The 21,622-nt window shown below is 37.8% G+C and overlaps 1 protein-coding gene across 1 annotated transcript in view; it reads right to left on the bottom strand.

The window, feature by feature from the left end:
- TTC29 (tetratricopeptide repeat domain 29) overlaps positions 1-21,622 on the bottom strand; it is a 264,305-nt gene that overhangs the window by 111,504 nt on the left and 131,179 nt on the right. The window contains exon 10 of the mRNA XM_036853302.1: positions 9,391-9,514. Coding sequence (XP_036709197.1) covers positions 9,391-9,514 — 124 coding nt within the window. The remainder of the gene's footprint in view (positions 1-9,390; positions 9,515-21,622) is intronic.

Consider the following 21,622-nt stretch of genomic DNA (forward strand, 5'->3'; position numbering starts at 1 on the left):
AAACCATGGGCCTGTATGAGGTCAGATAAGGAGAGCTCACAGATTGAGAAAAGAAGGTTGCCTATGAAATGCCTGAATAGTATTCTATCCTGGTTGAACATTAAGTAGGAAGAGAAACAGAATTTAGGGGAAAGCTGATGAGTTGAGTTCAGTTTTTAATAGGTTACATTTGAAGAGATCTAAGTGAAGATGTCAAATAGGCAGTGAGAATGAGTCTGCAATGGAGGAGAGAGATCTGAGTTTGAGATATTAAGAAGGTAAGTGCTATTGTGTACCCAGTCTATGCTAGGAACTATATTAGGTACCACGTACATGTTTTAAAATTTCTAATCCTCATATAACCAGTCTTCAAGGTATCTTGTTATTGACATTTGAAAGATGAGGAAACTGAGGATCAAAGAATTAACTTGCCCAAGGTCGCATTTAATAAATAGTTGAGTGCAGATTCAAAGTCAGGTGGGCAAAACTTGGTGTAGTTCCTCTGTCTTGCTACAGTTTCCTTCAAGGGAAAGCTTAATAGATAGTGTGTGGTGCAAATAGTTTGTGAAACTGTTTGGGTGTAAAATTGGAACAAAGGAATTTGATACAATTAGGAAACATTCATAAGCAACTGAATAGCAGACATGAAATAACTCTTTGTCAATGCTTTCCTAGGAAATGGCTTTGTAGAACTAGGAGGAAATTCAGGATGTCATCAAGGCTATCACTTTGTCTCAAAATTACAAGGAGAAAAGAATAACTATCACTTAGTTCTAATCCACTTAGCTATACATTTTCAAATTATACTCATAGTAATGATATAACAACTCGGAGTCAGCATGAGAAGTCATCAGTAGATTTTCTGACTTGAGAAAATACCCGCAAAGAATCACAATAATGCACAAAAACTGAGTGTAACATTAACAAGTTTAGTATCAAATAAAGCTTTCTCTTGAAGTCTATGATGTCATAAAATTATTATAGTATTATGTTCTTAATACTATACTATTTATCAGTGACTATTTATTACATTAAGATGTAAGCAACCATGAAGGTATATGAATCAACTTGTACATTTGAAGGCATGCACATTTGAAGAGAGCATAAATACTTGGAATCCTACAAATTTTATACTAGAATAAGGATAAGCTGGTAAAAAAAAAATTAACTTTTGGTAGTTGACACAGCCTTTGGATATTACTCATGTCTCTAGCTTTAGATATTAAACTCTTCTTTAAGAATTACTAATCAGAGAATACAATACATATTGTTAAGATACAAACTCTTGGTAAAAAAAAAAATTAAGAAAATGCAAGTATAAAAATATTACCCCTCAGAAATGTTTATTGTTTTTACCTTCCTTATGCTTTCTGTAATTGGGAAAATACAGGCTAATACTTGATGTCCACATTATACTAAAAAACTGAGTCCTGGATATTGTTTGGTGGTAGGGTAAAACAATTTGTGCTTTTTGCACTTCTCTTTTGAAGAACAATCCTTTTAAAAGGTAGGACTATATTTACTAGAAATGTCAATTCTGCCACTATAGGATAAGCTTGTCCATTAGACTGTAAGCCTTACAAGGGCATAAGCCTTCTCTCTCTCTTTTTTTTTTTTTTTGCCACTGTATCCTGAAAAGCAAACAAAAGGAAATACAAATACAACAAGACAGGAGTCACCAGAGGCAGAGGGTAGATCACAGAAATGGGGGTGGCAGAAGGAGCACCCAGCAGAGAGAAAAACCTGGGGGTGAAAGACTGGGGGGGCACAAAGAAAGAGGGACAACAAATCAGGGGAGACCAGAGGGAGAGGAGAGGACAACCGAGAGGGAGAGAGCAGTTCTAGAAAGACAGGGGCAGGAGAGAAGAGAGCAAGGGGGGCGAGGGAAGAGGAGAGAAGAAAGAGGGTGACAGTCAAGACAAAAGGGGGTTACTGATTGTGAGTGAGAGGGGAGTGGAGGGAGGAGACCAATGAGCCAGGGTGAGCAAGAAAGAGGGGTGTAAAAAAAGATGAGATGCCCTGTTTGAAAGCATGCTTCCCATAGCAGGAACTGAAGATAGTAATTTTATTAATTCAAATTAATTTCAAGCTCTTATTTCCTTAAAAAAAAAAAAGCCTAAATAGGGACAATCATCGACAGGAAGACATTGGAACTCACCAAAAAAAGATACCCCACATCCAAAGACAAAGGAGAAGCAACAATGAGATGGTAGGAGGGGCGCAATCACAGTAAAATCAAATCCCATAACTGCTGGGTGGGTGACTCACAGACTGGAGAACACTTATACCACAGAAGTCCACCCACTGGAGTGAAGGTTCTGAGCCCCACGTCAGGCTTCCCAACCTGGGGGTCGGGCAATGGGAGGAGAAATTCCTAGAGAATCAGATTTTGAAGTCTAGTGGGATTTGATTGCAGGACTTCAACAGGACTGGGGGAAACAGAGACTCCACTCTTGGAGGGCACACACAAAATAGTGTGTGCATCGGGACCCAGGGGAAGGAGCAGTGACCCCAGGGGAGACTGAACCAGACCTACCTGCTAGTGTTGGAGGGTCTCCTGCAGAGGCGGGGCATGGCTGTGGCTCACTGTGGGGACAAGGACACTGGCAGCAGAAGTTCTGGGAAGTACTCCTTGGCATGAGACCTCCCAGAGTCTGTCTTTAGCCCCACCAAAGAGCCCAGGTAGGCTCCAGTGTTGGGTTGCCTCAGGCCAAACAACCAACAGGGAGGGAACCCAGTCCCACCCATCAACAGTCAAGTGGATTAAAGTTTTACTGAGCTCTGCCCACCAGGGCAACAGTCAGCTCTACCCACCATGAGTCATTTCCATCAGGAAACTTACACAAGCCTGTTAGATAGCCTCATCCACCAGAGGGCAGACAGCAGAAGCAAGAAGAACTACAATCCTGCAGCCTGTGGAACAAAAACCACATTCACAGAAAGATAGACAAGATGAAAAGGCAGAGGGCTATGTACCAGATGAAGGAACAAGAAAAAACCCCAGAAAAACAACTAAATGAAGTGGAGATAGGCAACCTTCCAGAAACAGAATTCAGAATAATGATAGTGAAGATGATCCAGGACCTCAGAAAAATAATGGAGACAGAGATCAAGAAGATGCAAGAAATGTTTAACAAAGACCTAGAAGAATTAAAGAACAAATGAACAGAGATGAACAATAAAATAACTGAAATGAAAATTACACTAGAAGGAATCAATAGCAGAATAACTGAGGCAGAAAAACGGATAAGTTACCTGGAATACAGAATGGTGGAATTCACTGTTGCAGAACAGAATAAAGAAAAAAGAATGAAAAGAAATGAGAAAGCCTAAGAGACCTCTGGGACAACATTAAGCACAACAACATTCGCATTATAGGGGTCCCAGAAGGAGAAGAGAGAGAGAAAGGACCAGAGAATATATCTGAAGGGATTATAGTTGAACACTTCCCTAACATGGGTAAGGAAATAGCCACCCAAGTCCAGGAAGCGCAGAGAGTCCCATACAGTATAAGCCCAAGGAGAAACATGCCAAGACACATAGTAATCAAATTGGCAAAAATTAAAGAAAAATTATTGAAAGCAGCAAGTGAAAAATGACAAATAACATACGAGGGAACTCCCATAAGGTTAACAGCTGATTTCTCAGCAGAAACTCTACAAGCCAGAAGGGAGTGGCATGATATACTTAAAGTGATGAAAGGGAAGAACCTACAACCAAGATTACTCTACCTGGCAAGTTTCTCATTCAGATTCGATGGAGAAATCAAAAGCTTTACAGACAAGCAAAAGCTAAGAGAATTCAGCACCACCAGACCAGCTTTACAACAAATGCTAAAGGAACTTCTCTAAGTGGGAAGCACAAGAAGAGGAAAGGACCTATGAAAACAAACCCAAAACAATTAAGAAAATGGTAATAGGAACATACATATCAGTAATTACCTTAAACGTGAATGGAATAAATGCTCCAACCAAAAGACACAGGCTTGCTGAATGGATACAAAAACAAGACCCATATATATGCTGTCTACAAGAGACCCACTTCAGACCTAGGGACACATACAGAGTGAAAGTGAGGGGACGGAAAAAGATATTCCATGCAAATGGAAATCAAAAGAAAGCTGGAGTAGCAATACTCATATCAGACAAAATAGACTTTAAAATAAAGAATGTTACAAGAGACAAGGAAGGACACTACATAATGATCAAGGGATCAATCCAAGAAGAAGATATAACAATTATAAATATATTTGCACCCAACATAGGAGCACCTTACATAGGCAACTGCTAACAGCTATAAAAGAGGAAATCGACAGTAACACAATAATAGTGGGGGACTTTAACACCTCACTTAAACCAATGGACAGATCATCCAAAATGAAAATAAATAAGGAAACAGAAGCTTTAAATGACACAATAGACCAGAAAGATTTAATTGATATTTATAAGCCATTCCATCCAAAAACAGTGGATTACACTTTCTTTTCAAGTGCGCATGGAACATTCTCCAGGATAGATCACATCTTGGGTCACAAATCAAGCCTCAGTAAATTTAAGAAAATTGAAATCATATCAAGCATCTTTTCTGACCACAACGCTATGAGATTAGAAATGAATTACAGGGAAAAAAACGTAAAAAACACAAACACATGGGGGCTAAACAATACGTTACTAAATAACCAAGAGATCACTGAAGAAATCAAAGAGGAAATAAAAAAATAGCTAGAGACAAATGACAACGAAAACACGACGATCCAAAACCTATGGGATGCAGCAAAAGCAGTTCTAAGAGGGAAGTTTATAGCTGTACAAGCCTACCTAAAGAAACAAGAAAAATCTCAAGTAAACAATCTAACCTTACACCTGAAGGAACTAGAGAAAGAAGAACAAACAAAACCCAAAGTTAGCAGAAGGAAAGAAATCATAAAGATCAGAGCGGAAATAAATGAAATAGAAACAAAGAAAACAATAGCAAAGATCAATGAAACTAAAAGCTTGTTCTTTAAGAAGATAAGCAAAATTGATAAAACATTAGCCAGACTCATCAAGAAAAAGAAGGAGAGGACTCAAATCAATAAAATTAGAAATGAAAAAGGAGAAGTTACAACAGACATCGCAGAGATTACTACAAGCAACTCTATGCCAACAAAACGGACAACTTGGAAGAAATGGACAAATTCTTAGAAAGGTATAACCTTCCAAGGTTGAACCAGGAAGAAATAGAAAATACGAACTGACCAATCACAAGTAATGAAATTGAAACTGTAATTAAAAATCTTCCAACAAATAAAAGTCCAGGACCAGATGGCTTCACAGGTGAATTCTATCAAACATTTAGAGCAGAGCTAACACCCATCCTTCTCAAACTTTTCCAAAAAATTGCAGAGGAAGAAACACTCCCAAACTCATTCTATGAGGCCAACATCACCCTGATACCAAAACCAGACAAAGATACTAAAAAAAAAGAAAATTACAGACCAATATCACTGATTAATATAGATGCAAAAATCCTCAACAAAACATTAGCAAACAGAATCCAACAACACATTAAAAGGATCATACACCATGATCAAGTGAGATTTATCCCAGAGATGCAAGGATTCTTCAATATACGCAAATCGGGCTTCCCTGGTGGCGCAGTGGTTGAGAGTCTGCCTGCCAATGCAGGGGACACAGGTTCGAGCCCTGGTCTGGGAAGATCCCACATGCCACGGAACAACTGGGCCCATGAGCCACAACTACTGAGCCTGTGTGTCTGGAGCTTGTGCTCCACAGGGAGAGGCCGCGACAGTGAGAGGCCCACACACTGCGATGAAGAGTGGCCCCTGCTCACCAGAACTGGAGAAAGCCCTTGCACAGAAATGAAGACTCAACACAGCCAAAAATAAATAACTAAATAAATTTATTAAAAAAAAATATAAGCAAATCAATCAATGTGATACACCACATTAACAAATTGAAGAATAAAAACCATATGATCATCTCAATAGATGCAGAAAAAGGTTTTGACAAAATTCAACACCCATTTATGATAAAAACTCTCCAGAAAGTGGGCATAGAGGGAACCTACCTCAACATAATAAAGGTCATATATGACAAACCCACAGCAAACATCATTCTCAATGGTGAAAAACTGAAAGCATTTCCTCTAAGATCAGGAACGAGACAAGGATGTCCACTCTCACCACTATTATTCAACATAGTTTTGGAAGTTCTAGCTATGGCAATCAAAGAAAAAGAAATAAAAGGAATACAAACTGGAAAAGAACAAGTAAAACTGTCACTGTTTGCAGATGACGTGATAATATACATAGAGAATCCTAAAGATGCCACCAGAAAACTACTAGAGCTAATCAATGAATTTGGTAAAGTTGCAAGATACAAAATTAATGCACAGAAATATCTTGCATTCATATACACTAATGATGAAAAATCTGAAAGAGAAATTATGGAAACACTTCCATTTACCATTGCAACAAAAAGAATAAAATACGTAGGAATAAACCTACCTAGGGAGACAAAAGACCTGTATGCAGAAAACTGTAAGACACTGATGAAAGAAATTAAAGATGATACCAACAGATGGAGAGATATACCATGTTCTTGGATTGGAAGAATCAATATTGTGAAAATGACTATACTACCCAAAGCAATCTACAGATTCAATGCAATTCCTATCAAATTACCAATGGCATTTTTTATGGAACTAGAACAAAAAAATCTTAAAATATGTATGGAGACACAAAAGACCCCGAATAGCCAAAGCAGTCTTGAGGGAAAAAAATGGAGCTGGAGGAATCAGACTCCCTGACTTCAGACTATACTACAAAGCTACAGTAATCAAGACAATATAGTACTGGCACAAAAACAGAAACATAGATCAATGGAACAAGATAGAAAGCCCAGAGATACACCCACGCACCTATGGTCAACTAATCTATGACAAAGGAGGCAAGGATATACAATGGAGAAAAGAGAGTCTCTTCAATAAGCGGTGCTGGGAAAACTGGACAGCTACATGTAAAAGAATGAAATTATAACACTCCCTAACACCATACACAAAAATAAACTCAAAATGGATTCGAGACCTAAATGTAAGACCGGACACTATAAAACTCTTAGAGGAAAACATAGGAAGAACACTCTTTGACGTAAATCACAGCAAGATCTTTTTTGATCCACCTCCTAGAGTAATGGAAATAAAAACAAAAATAAACAAATGGGGCCTAATGAAACTTAAAAGCTTTTGCACAGCAAAGGAAACCATAAACAAGACGAAAAGACAATCCTCAGAATGGGAGAAAATATTTGCACACGCATCAACAGAAAAAGGATTAATCTCCAAAATATATAAACAGCTCATGCAGCTCAATATCAAAAAAACAAACAACCCAATCCAAAAATGGGCAGAAGACCTAAATAGACATTTCTCCAAAGAAGACATACAGATGGCCAAGAAGCACATGAAAAGCTGCTCAACATCACTAATTATTAGAGAAATGCAAATCAAAACTACAATGAGGTATCACTTCACACCAGTTAGAATGGGCATCATCAGAAAATCTACAAACAACAAATGCTGTAGAGGGTGTGGAGAAAAGGGAACCTTCTTGCACTATTGGTGGGAATGTAAATTGATACAGCCACTATGGAGAACAGTATGGAGGTTCCTTGAAAAACTAAAAATAGAATTACCATATGATCCAGCAATTCCACTACTGGGCATATACACAGAGAAAACCATAATTCAAAAAGACACGTGCACCCCAGTGTTCATTGCAGCAGTATTTACAATAGCCAGGTCATGGAAGCAACCTAAATGCCCATCGACAGACGAATGGATAAAGAAGTTGTGGTACATATATACAATGGAATATTACTCAGCCATAAAAAGGAATGAAATTGAGTCATTTGTTGAGACGTAGATGGATCTAGAGACTGTCATACAGAGTGAAGTAAGTCAGAAATAGAAAAACAAATATCGTATATTAATGCATGTATGTGGAACCTAGAAAAATGGTACAGATGAACCGGTTTGCAGGGCAGAAGTTGAGACACAGATGTAGAGAACAAACGTATGGACACCAAGAGGGGAAAGCTGCTGGGGAGTGGGGATGGTGGTGTGCTGAATTGGGCGATTGGGATTGACATGTATACACTGATGTGTATAAAATTGATGACTAATAAGAAAGAACCTGCTGTATAAAAAATAAATAAAATAAAATTCAAAAATTCAAAAAAAAATGCCTAAATAATTCTGAAATAATCAAAATCAGTTATATGGCAAATAAAGGACTATAGTGGTTCAGGGTATGAGTTTGAATACCACTGCCCCTTGGAAGCTTGGAGACCTGGCATAGGTTACTCAAACGCTCTGAGCTTCGGGAAAAGGGGAATTGTGTGATATCACATAAGGGTATGGATATTAAGAATGGCTGTACCACTTTATATAGATGGCACTTGCTTCCCCTGCCAGGTACTGTTCTAAGTGCCTTCCATATATTAAGTCAACATTCACAGCAACCTTATGAGGTGAGAAAATTGAAGTCCTTAGAAGGTAAGTATCTTGTCTCAGGTCACAGATCTTGTTAGGGAGAAAACTGGGCTTTTAATCCAGTATGGTCTCAGAGTTAGTACTTTTCATTATTATATACATTGTCTCTCAAAAAGATTCAGACAAGGTGTATCAACACAGTGTGAGAATGTCACTACCCTCAAAAATGATAGATCCTACTCATGATCAAAACTGCAATTATAACTGGAGAAACAAGCCTTTTTCATACTGCTTCTAAAGGAGAATCTGCGTAATAAAAGATAAAGTCAGGAGAAAATAAACCAGAAGTCCATTATGATGAATGCATTTCACGAGTAATAGCCCCTGAATGAGATACTTTTATTTTAGACTTTTTCCTCTTCTTTCCCTCTTCTTTCACATAGCCAACCTATTGCTAGATTTCCATATTTCCTTCAGAATTACTCTTGGGATTGTCCATTCTTCACCTGAGGGACCTAACGGAGGCATCGCAGCTGGATTAATAAAACAAGAATTTGGAGCAAGAGAGGTGAATGTTAGTGCCAGCAGATAAGAGCCAACTGTTATAACAAAGTTTCTTTGAATTGACATATTTTAATTGCTCTTCAAATCCCAAATCACTTGACTCTGCGTTGGCTGTGAAGATAGGAATCAGCGTTAGCAGATTGTGGTGACTGGGCTAAGATGGCGGTCAGGTCCTGGAAGAGGAAGAAGTAAGAGGCATTTCTCTTCCCAGTCACTGCCTTGTGCATTGACTAAGTCCTGCAGTCCTGGAGCCATTCTGTACAACATGCTATGAGAAGGTGAGGATCAAATAAAAACAGAAGTTTAAAATTCTGCAAATTTCTCCCGTATAAGTAAGAAACACATTATACTCACTTTTTCGTTGTAGATGTCTCCAAGCATTGTACTTGCTCTCACAAAATCTAGGCTTTGAAAATTGTTTCTTGCAATTTTCACAACTTTTTTCAAGTATTTGACTGCTTCTGCCATCTGTCCTTGGCTAGAAAAAATAAAATAAGACACTATTGGAGTGTCATTTCATTTAATATCACAGTAAAGAGAAGATTTTTTTGTGTCTTTGCTTTAGAAAGTGTAAGACAGTTATCAGGATAATGAAATGTAAAGTGTATATTTTAAAAATATGCAGCTCGTCTTTGATGGAGTATACAGTGAGTTAGAACTTAAGCCTTTAAACTCTTATGCATCGCTGGTAGGATTGTAAAATAGTGCAGCTGCTTGGAAAAACAACTTGTCAGTTCTTCAAAAAGTATAATATACAGTTACCATATGACCCAAGAATTCCACTCCTACGTATATACCCAAGAGAAATGAAAATACATGTCCACACAAACACTTGGACATGAATGTTCATATCAATGCTATAATAATAGCTAAGAAGTGGAAACAATCCAAATGTCTATCAATTGACTGGATAAGCAAAATGTGCTGTATTCGTATGGTGGAACATTATTCAGCCACAAAAAGGAATGCAGTAGTTATACATACTCGACATGGATAAACCTTGAAAATATGCGAAGTGAAAGACGCCAGTTACACAAAAAACCCCACATATTGCATGATTCCATCTACATGAAATGTCCAGAACAGGCAAATCTATAGAAACAGGAAGTAGGTTAGTAATTACCAGAGGCCATGGGGGTGCGGTTGGGGGAATTGGGAGTGGCTGCTAATGGGTGTGGGTTTCTTTTAGAAGTGAAGAAAATTACCTGAAATTAAATAGTGGCGATGGCTGCACAACTCTGTGAACCTACTAAGAACTACTGAATTGTAGACTTTAAAAGGAGAAATGTATGGTATATGGATTATATCTCAGTAAAGCTGTTATTTTTAAAAGAAAATAAAACCTCTAAAAAGGTTGAAAATTTCCACATTCCTTTGCAAATGAAACCAGTTCTTTGAGGGGAGTCATATGCAATTCATATAATACGTTCTGGAGGTATTAGAACAAATATGATGAAAATAGAGGACTCTGAAATCTCCTATCCAGGATTCAAGGAAGGAAAGATAAAGCCTGAAGATGGAAGGAGCCTTGCTCCTGGCACAAGAATCTGGCAAACGGCAAGAATTTACATAACAAGAAATAAGACTTTATTGTCATACATCACTGAGATTTTGGCGACTGTTAGCACAGCTCAGATAACCCAGAATGACTAAAACAAGTTTGGCTATTTTTTTTTCTTTCATAAAGAATAGAGGGGTCAGATCATTATACTGTACATCATTATACTGTAAAATTAGTGCTGTATGTCAATAACATCTCAATAAAACTGGAAGAAAAAATAATAAAGTACTTGTATCTAGAATATTGAACAAACAAACAAATAAATAACACGTGGGGAGCATCGGCCAAAAAAAATAAAAGAGAGGCACATCATTTTAAAGATTTCAATGAATTATATTCAGAAACTTCTATTATTTGAATTCTGCTCTCATTTTACAAATCTGAGTCCCAAATACTCATTAGTTCCTCATGATCTGAATGCTACCCCAAAGATATACAAATCTTAGTTTCATAGGAGTAAGAGCTAAACAGTAAAATAAGAAGTGGAAAGAGTCTAAAAATTTCTCTAAAGGAGCTAATTATTTGAAAGCCAGTCTAAAGAGACGGGCTCTTTTCTTCTAGGAGCCAGTTGTAGTGATGTTCTATGTGAAGAACACTTGGGGGCCTACAACATTAAGAACCAAGGTGAAAAATCCTTGAGCAATCAAAGAGACAAACAGTAATTTTTGAAAACAGCTCCATCCAAGGTATCATAAGCTGTGACTGCCTTTTGCAGAGGTAGTTGAAGCCAAAGTCCCGCTCAAGGGACATTTGACTGCTGGTTCAAAGACTGCTGATTCAGAGCCACAAGGAATTAAAACGTTACGGACAAAGCAAGAAGTGATTTCAAAATAATGGCTCCAAATTAAGCATGCTGAAGAAGTTCAATATCTGTTGAATGGCTTTTTTTTTTTTTGGTCAATCCCTAAAAAAGAATGGTAGATCTAAGATGATATGCAATTCCATTATCAAATCATGTCAGAACTGTTGAAATTGTTTTATTAAAGTGACAAAATCCAGAATTAAGAGATTTTAAAATAACAAAAACCCCTGTAATTGTGTTCTTCAATGGAGCATAATAAAGGAAAAACTCTTACTCCTGAACGTGTCTGAATCCCTAGAACTACCTCTCTTTGCTTTCATAGGTCAACAGTTCCCAGTGAGCATCTGTGCCACGACCCTTAATAAATCACAAGATGAAATTCTGAAAGGAAGAGGTTGTTTAACAATTGAGCTGATTCTTGCATGGGCATTTCTTTATGTTTATAGGGCAAGGATTTACTCATAGGAGCTCCAGATAGGATGGTGTCAAATATGGCATATGGAGAAGCTTTGCTACAAATTTTTAAATTATTGCAACTATAGAAAAATCTAGCAACTCTAATACATACTTCACTGATTCTAAAACACCTACTTTCCCATATTTTAACATTTCTGAAATCGGGATCCCTTAGAACAGGTGGCATCTTATAATCTCTGTCAGACAGGAAGCAGTCAAGTCATAGCTGTTGCTGGATTTGTCCATGTTTCTGGTTATGACTTGCAATTGCAATGCCTTGATCTTTCTGTCAACAACTATTAAAGGATAATTTCAGAAAGAAATATGAGGATGGGTTGTTTTCTAAAAACCTTTCACTGAAATTCTGGAAGATAAGAGAGTACTAGCTTCAAGATTGGTAGACTGAGTGTCCATGACTTGGAAGAAATACTGGAGTGGGTACTGGGGCACTATTTTAAGAAAGGCTACATAGCACCAACGTTCTTGATGACACAAAAGATAATATGGATGAGGAAAAAAAGATAGTGACAATTCTGAGTTTAAAAGTGATTCAGAAGAATTGGACTTTGAATGCAAAGATGTTTGAGGAGTATAATAACCTTACTTTGTTTGTATTTTCTTTTTACATGAATTCTCAAGAGTCGTAAAAAATACCTATGTGTGAGTCTAAAATAGCTCTTTTATTAAGTATAAGATCAAAATTCTAAGCAATAGGAAACTATTACATCACAGTTTAGTTTGAATATTTTTCTTCCTTGGGTATGCAGGGTGTGTAGTCCAATAAAAAAAAGTTAGATTCGGTGAAATCTGAAAATAAAGCTACTCGTTCAGTATAGTGGATTAGGTTAGTTCATTGGTTAATAAATTTTTGATTAAAATTTTCTAGGAAGTTTAAAATTCACATTCAATTTATATGTGTATACATGATATGACTAGGACATATGAGATCGAACAACTCTAAAACTGGTCTAATTACTTTATAGTTCTAATAAATTTCTATCTGTACTGACTCAATTTAATTTTATGCAAAAATTAACTTACCTAATTTTTTGTTTGTGTTTATGTCATATGTGTATAGCCATAAAGCAATCAAATATTCAACACTGTTCCGTTTGTATGCTGGGCATCAAAATATTAACAGTTCTAACCTTACACATTTATTTGTGAAATGGCCCTCATTTTCCTGGTTGCAGTTAAAATAGCAAATTTAACATTCACACAAATCTCTGAGCAACTAGAACTCACTACAGAATCATTTTTTCCAAGAATATCTATAATCAATAATCAATGAGCATTACCATATGGAATAAATAGTTGGAAAAGCACTAAGAAGTAAGATAAAAGGTAATATTTGGTTTTTAGTGGTAAGAACTTGAGATTTGTCACACCAGAAATGGTCAGTATATGGAATAAATAAGTTCATGCAAAAACATTTTCATACATTTAGAATTTTCATAAAATAATCCCAAGAATGGGGTGCATATGTTAGCATCACTATTGGGAAAATTAAATTTGTTTGGCTGTTTTACGAATTCAAATAAAATGAGTTGGGAAATTATGCTTATAACCAAGGAAGAATTATCTAAGATTAGAACTCATATTTAACTTGGAAAAAATGTCAAACTGCCGTGAAACACTGACTGAAATGAAGTATTTTGTCTAAGTGCTATTATTCTATAACCCGTATGGAAATAAACACAGCAGCTCTGAGGAAAAACTGCATATCATTAGTCCACAGTCTTTGATCTATACTAAGCACTTAATAAAATTAGTCTTTAAATGTCAAAAAAAGAGGGGCGAATTGTATGGTTATTTAAAAGGATAAAACCTTTAAAAAGTTTCTATCCGCAGAGCTGGGTCTCTGGCAAGGACAGAGAAAGGGCATAGGCAGCCTTGTGACGAAGCGGACCGTGGAACAAACGTGCCGTGACAAAGGCACATGCGTGACGCTGGGACTGATTCACAGACAGGAAGGCTGTTCCAACAGCGAGAGGCCAGGGGCAGCTTCCTGCAGGAGCTGGGGAGGAGAGCAGCGGCCATGGGGGGGTCTCCTTGGAGATGTGATGCTTCTGCCCTCTCCAGGGGACTGGAATGTTCCACCTGACTGTTCCACAAAGGAATGGAAGTGAAAACAGGCAGCAGGTCCCTTTTGCCTATTAAACTAACATTAAAATGTATTTAGCGGAAATACCTAGTGCTGGCAACAGTGTAATGAAATTGGCATTCTTGTATATCTCTGGAAGCATCTGGTAAACCAGCAAATGGGAATAATAATAATAAATAATAATAATAATGAATTGGAAAGTATCAGTTAACACACCTGAGGAGCTATTATAAATTTTTGTTTCATTGGGCTCTGCAATCAGACATGTGGAAATCTGTCCTAATGGGTGTTGTTTTAAATAGAAGGGGAATGATGTTCACCACTGCATTCGTCTGCAAACAAGTGGAATCAAAATAGATGTCAAAGAATGGTTATGTAAATTGATTCTAACAACGCAGTGGTTAGTGGCCTTTAAAATATTTTTTTCTGAAGAAATTCAGCCACCTGCAAATAAAAATCTTAAGATATGTTAAGTTAAAAATCATGACTCAAACTTTACTAAGTATGTTTGCAAATATCTAATAAATAATAAACACTGGGGAAAAATACTGGAAGGAATTACAACAAAATAACAGTGCTGTCATTAAGATGAAAAAAAAAAAAGTTTATGAAAGCTGAATGGTAGTTTGTTCTTGCAAGTGTCCCTCAGTGGTGAAATCTCAGGTATCACTAAAATCACCTATACAAGTGGCAAAATGCTTAGAAAGACATACAGGTTCTAGCAGAGTTCTTGGCATGTATTAGGCCTTCATATATTTCTGAATAAAGAAACAGTCGAAAATTTGAGAAGGGAAACACTTATGTAGTACACATAAAAGTTAAGCTTCCAGGTAAGTCATTGGAGAACCTGTCATTGGATATTTGGAGACCATCACTGTAAACTGTCTCCTGGATATCTCAGTAACATCAAGAACATCTTTTTATTTTGGGAACATCTTTGAGAGACTATCAAACACCCTAGAATGTTCTTATGACTGCGGTATATGGTTCCTGCCCCTAGGCAGTTTCACTGTTTGGAGAGATTAATTTATACATTCATATGCGGGATTAACTGTGATCAGTACTATGAACTGTCTGTAGTGCCTTGAAACCTGGAGCACATTCATTTGAATATCTTTGCAAGAGCAGGTCTAGTGTTTGTGGGGTAAATTTGGTCTTAAAAGGGAGCCAAAAGGATATGGAGCCAAATCTAGTGAATACAATGGGGATCTCAAAGCATCAATAGAAATTTGAAAAATTGTAATATGCATTGTGGGAGATATCTCTGAACTGCACAAAAGGTTTAGTGTGCTTATAGAGTCACAGACTCTTTGCTCCACTCCATCTTTCTTCCTCTTCCACCCTTACCCAGGTCTTCAGCACAGGTTGGGGGTCACTGCTGTTAACCACCCATCTTTCTCCAAATGTTTCTCTCTGTCCAGTGCTTGGCACTCCCAGCCAGTCTCTTATTCTCTCATTTTTCCTATATCTCTCATTTTCTCAGTATCTTACTGACACTGAGGTCTCTGCTTACCCAAAGTTGGCTGTTTCCAGGGTTCTGTCCAAGGCCTTTCTCTCCCCTCCATTAAATGCTTCTACGGGCAATTTCATATACTGCTACGGTATGTCCTAATTCCTATATGCACATGCCTGGCACATCTACATTTCTAGCCCTGATTTCCCCCTGTACTTCACATCCATATTTCCAATTGTCCAGACATACAAGGCATGCAAAGGAAGACAGTTCCCTCCAAGTGATGTCATCTAATGATGAGAATGATGGCATTTTGGGAATTAATCATCAGGAAACCCTTTCATAGTATAGCGGTATAAAGTGTTCACAAGTAATTTAATGTATTTTGTTCTAAAAATGGGATTACCCAGAGAGATTATTTTCTATGTTTTCTAAATGTGTCTCTAGATCCTTTTGGCTGTTTTCAAAGATCAAGCCCACCTCTCAATCAGTGATGTGTGGCTATAGGAGCTATTCAAAAGGATATGCGACAGCTCAGAAAGTATTTCAAAAGAGTTTGATTTTAAGCAGGTAGTGGCAGGATTAGAGGTATAAACTTGCATAACCTCCCAAGATTTGATGAGAACAACATTCATTTTCATAGATAAGCTGTGGTATGCTTGTGAAAATAAATTAAATTGCTTTAAAATCACTATGTGTGCTATGGTGGATATTAGAAAGATCTAAGCTTGAATCCCAGTTTGGCCTCTTAGATGAATAACTTTGATGACATCTGCACTCTTTCTCAGCTTGTTTCCTCATTTTAAAAATGGCCATAAGTTACTGTGAGATGAAAAACTACATATATGTATAACCTGGCACATAGGAACAATTCAATAAATGACAGCTAGTTATTATTATTACTTCTCAGTGAAATAAAAAGCTATCATATCCATAGCTCTCTACTTGGTATTATCTGCCACTAGCTGATAGAAAAGTCAATTTAGCTAAGCATTACTTTTTGAAAGTCTTCCATTATGCAATGAATTAAACACCATAATTTGAACACACACTCTGCAAGACAGGCACATAAAGCCTTGATGTCTATTTTCTAGGGGGCACAGTCAAAGAACTAACACTTTTTGTTTATTTGAGTATCAGGTACTGCCAATGCATTCTTTTTTCCTTTCTTATTGGTAAAAGAATGCTCTACATATCAGAAATGGAATGGAATTTTATATACCCAAAGTTGTGAATACTGCTTTTTATGATTCTGTTCTCACCTTTTCATAACAACATTGTGAATAATCTTCTTCCACACTTAGGCATAGTTCAATTCTCCAGAAAAATTATGAATTGTTTGAGGAATATTTCAAATGCAGACATGGAGTAAAATATCATGAGAGGTGCACTCATTAATTTAAAATTTGTTTGGTGGAACAACTAAAATGGTATTGAGAGAGCTCGAGAGTATAAAAAATTAGTAAATAAAATAGTTATTTTACTTAGAATTTTAAGCAAACTTGCGGATTTCTAGGACTAAATTTATCATATTAGTGTTAACTCTCAAAGATCTTTCTTGTACTGTAATATTCAAGAAAAAATTGATGAAATAAGAAAAAAGTAGAGACTTTGCATAGCATTTTAAAACTGTAGGGGAAGATTACTATTTTTATTCAGCTGAAGCTTATTTATGTTCATGTTTCTAAAAGCTGATCTATTTTTTTAACATCTTATTTAAAAATTTTTTTTAATTTTTTAACATCTTTATTGGAGTATAATTACTTTACAATGTTGTGTTAGTTTCTGCTGTATAACAAAGTGAATCAGCTGTAAGTATATATATATCCCCATATCCCCTCCCTCTTGTGTCTCCCTCCCACCCTCCCTATCCCACCCCTCTAGGTCGTCACAAAGCATAGAGCTGATCTCCCTGTGCAATGCAGCTGCTTCCCACTAGCCATCTATTTTGCATTTGGTAGTGTATATATGTCAATGCCACTCTCACTTCGTCCCAGCTTACCCTTCCCTGTCCCCATGTCCTCAAGTCCATTCTCTACATCTGCGTCTTTATTCCTGTCCTGCCCCTAGGTTCATCAGAACCATTTTGGTTTTTTTTTAGATTCCATACATATGTGTTATAAAGGCTGATCTATTTTTGATGGAAGAACATTTTGGATTAGGTTTGGCTGGCTGAGGATTGTTAAATCACAACATACACAAACAAAAAAATGAGTTTGGTGAACAAGAAACACAACAGCATAAATAAAACTATTGCTGGGTGAGTCAAGTTGTTTTTCTCACAAAGGAGCAACAGATCTCCAAAACATCCAGAATTATCTGGAACTTGTTCTAACAAATAATGCTAGAGAAAAAGGCTTCCTATTATAAATTATATGCCCCACTCAACGAATGTACAGTGCTGTAGCCAGGAAAGTTGTTAATATAGCATCTGAAATATAAACATTATATGCTGCTTAAAGGATTTCCAAATTTAAAAGTTAGCAATAGATTTAGAAACCAGTTTTTCTTTGGAAGGGGAAGAATCAAATATTTTCTTACAGAAAAGCTACAGATTATTTGTATAAGTTAAAGGACAAGGTTAAAATGTTAGACAAATATTAATTCCAGTTTTCTACATGCAGTGCACAGGTGCAACTTGAACAGCATATTATATGGTATAATCATTAAATTCATTCAATCAGACCTTAGAGAGTTAAAAACATATATTCTGAGGAACAGGACTCCTCGGTCCAAAGAATGAGAATGAAACAGTGCAGAATATTTGTGTATCAAGGTGATTCCAGTTTCCAACTGGGAAAACAGGACTGTTAACACCCACATCCCCTGACAACTGTCCAATTATGTATATCACACTTGGCCTACTGTTTGCAGTAGAAGTAATCAATAAAGGATGTGGTTGAGTGAACATAGATTTTGGTTGAACCAATGCATGAAAACTTAATCATTTACTCAGAGAGAAGAAATCAAATAGAGCAGAGATGAAACAGCCACTGAGGGGTTTGTTGATTGTGCCACCAAGTTTGTGGGCCATAGATGAAAGTAATAAGGCAAATGGATCAGTGACAGGAGGAAAATGTAAAAAGCTATTCTTAATTTCATGAATTAATAGAAATGTTTTGATGTATTTTGGGGGGTCATTTTTAGGAAATTTCACATCAAAGCCTGGATGTTCCATTTTAAAGAATATATGAAAATTACTAGGGCATGTCGTTTCTCTCAAGCAAGAAGAAATTAATTTTCAGCTATAACAGAAAGGGTAATTTTCACACTTGAAACTTTGTACTGATTGATTTAAAGATCTCCACTGTGGAAAATTTTCTAGGAAATAACTTAACCCGAGGTTGCAAGAAAATTTAACAATTGGTAAGGAATAAACCCAGAGATGGGCTAGTTGTGACCAGTATGTCTTGAACGACTCTCATTTTTGTGATTTTCCCCCTAGATTCTTTATAAAAGTCATCCTGATTATTTGGAGAGTCGTAGCATTTCAGTAAATGAGGCAAAAAAAAAAAAAATGCCATAAGGAAAATAAGGATTTTTCCCTCTGTATTTACTCAAATTGTTTACCTATGTAATAATAATATTTAGTTGGTAATTTCTCAACTCACTATCTCTTTGTTTTATGGACCATAATTCTGGCTTTTATAGCTGTGTCATAGGCAATTTTTCTCATTTTAGAATACCAACCTTTTTTTTTTCACCAGTATTCCAAGTAGGAGGGGAAAAGACATTGTAAATGCTTATTTTTCTGTTATGCTACTTAAACCCTTCTGCAATTAATACAATTCAGACCAATAGCAAAAATAACAAACCCTGCTCACTATTGAAACCTTCATCAATAACCCTAATGCCAGGGCTGAGCCTAGCCTTACCAAATGGGCAACTGTATTACCAAGTCCTGAGTCTTGAGGGAATGTGGCATGTTTCTCAATTGAAGGCTTAGTATAAATTCTTATAACCATTTTAGAAGCTTCCAGCATTACAGCTTATTCACCTTTCATGCATGCTCTGCTGATGGCCTTAAACACACACTTATCCTAGACATGGCTATCCTCTTCCATTTCCTTTAAAGAGATAAAATATGTTTATAGAGATAGGACTCCCATTAGTGAAACTTGTGCAATTGCACAGGGTAGAAGAGAGAGATTTAGAGGTGATGCTAAGCTTCATATGCAGCTTGATTTATTTTTCAGTCACCACAACAATAATTTCCTCTATTTTGGTTGTGCTCCATTCCTTGCATGTTACTGCTATTCTGGGGACAGTTTAGGATGATGAAAGGGATATATGTGTGTGTGCGCATTTGTGCATTTGTGTGTGTGTGCATGTGTCAAAGAACACCAAGCACTTGAAGCAAGATTTTCTAAAAATGACCACAAAATGTATATCAAAATACTTCTGGTAATTAGTGGACTCAATTTAATAAGGCTTATCAGATATCTAGGGTGCTGTTGTCTACATGTATATAGAATTTTTGTTTTTGAAACATCTGTTTCTGAGTTATTGTGCACAAATGGTGAAAGAATATGCTGAGGTTTACACTCCCCTGAGTGCTCCCCCAACTACAGCAACAATGCTGCAAAATGGCAGATTTGGACTGGAAATCCTGTGGTGGCCTTGGGACACTATTTCCTTATGACCTCAGAGGAAGCTTTTCCTGCGCTCTTTTGTGCATTACATAACATTATACAATTAAGAACCCATGCCTACCATACAAATCACTGATGGCTTCATTGGTATTTTAGTAGATGGGAATTCTTACAAGTGGAATTCACTTCATTTGGTATAAAAGTGAGATGGGGATACATTTTCTTGCCCATTATATGTTTGCCCCAAGGCAGGTTGCTAGATTGTTGAGAGTGTTGGAATATAATCGTCCCCATTCCTACCAGAAACATACCCTACTTCATGATATATCACACATAGCTGGATCCGAAGGGCTCCAATCAACATGGTGGAATAGAAGGACGTAGAGCTCACCTTCTCCCACAAATACATCGAAAATACTTCTACATGTGGAAACATTCTGACAGAATACCTACTGAATGCTGGCACAAGATCTCGGACAGTCAAAATGGTAAGAAAGATCACCATGTAACCATGCAGGATGAAAGAAAAAAAAGAGAAAAATAGGAATTGTGACAGGACCTGTGCCCCTGGGAGGGAGCTGTGAAAGAGGGAAGGTTCCCTCACCCTGGGAAGCCTCCTTCATGGGTGAGAAGATCAGCTGGGACAGGAAGGGAACTTCAGAGGTTCAGAGAAGAGTGCAGCAACCAGCTTGCAGCAGGCAGAACAGAGAGAGACCTACACAGATAGTCCGTGTCACCTCACTGCACTCCCCAGCCCAATATGCACATTTGCTCGTGTGCACAGGGGCTGGGTGCTGAAACTCAGGCTTCAGAAGACAGACCCAGGGAGAGGACTGGGGTTGGCTTTGCAGAGATAGCCTGAAGGGGACAGAGTGTGGGACAGGCTGCAACTGGGGGGGGTGGTGTATGCAGAAGGAGCCTGGGCCCTCCATAAAAGTGAAATACCACTGTTAACAGGCACATGAAGGGAGGGGCAGAGCCCAAGCTATAGTAGCCTCATTCTTGGAGGGCTCACAGCTGGTGTGGCTCCACCTCTATGAGCTCTGGGAGCATGCAAGCAGGTTGCCCACACATGGAGGCTGGGCTGAAATCAGAGCCGATCCCCACGGGCCATGCCACTATGGAAGCAGGGCTGAAATCTGAGTCCTCTCCTTGTGGTTGTGTGATCTGTGGATTTATGCCACTGCTGCCACCGCTGGCTTTATAAACTCAGTGCCTGTGGGTCATCCAAGTAGATTACATGTGCTCCCGTGTCTGGGGCAGATCCAGAGTTAGAAGATGTGGGCTTTGTGAATGCACACACATGGAGACAGGGCAAGGGTCTGGGCTGCTTCCATAGCTCCCATGGCATGTCCAGGTGCGTGACCACTGTGGTCCTGATACGTGACTTCAGTGGATCTGTGACTACAAATCTGTGCTGGTGGCTTTGTGAACACAGTGCCTGAGGGACACCAAGGCCTGCATTCCACAGTTGAGGTGGAGCTGAGGGCAGTGTCCAAAACAGCGTACTTTGTGAACCCACACAGCGGATGGCAGGCAACACCACAGAGCACACTTCCTGGTGGGCAGCTCCTGTGGAGGAATACTCAGTGGCTCCTCTCACAGTGGGAGCGCTCCA

The sequence above is a fragment of the Balaenoptera musculus genome, chromosome 5 (assembly GCF_009873245.2).
Source record: "Balaenoptera musculus isolate JJ_BM4_2016_0621 chromosome 5, mBalMus1.pri.v3, whole genome shotgun sequence".
Lineage (NCBI taxonomy): Eukaryota > Metazoa > Chordata > Mammalia > Artiodactyla > Balaenopteridae > Balaenoptera > Balaenoptera musculus.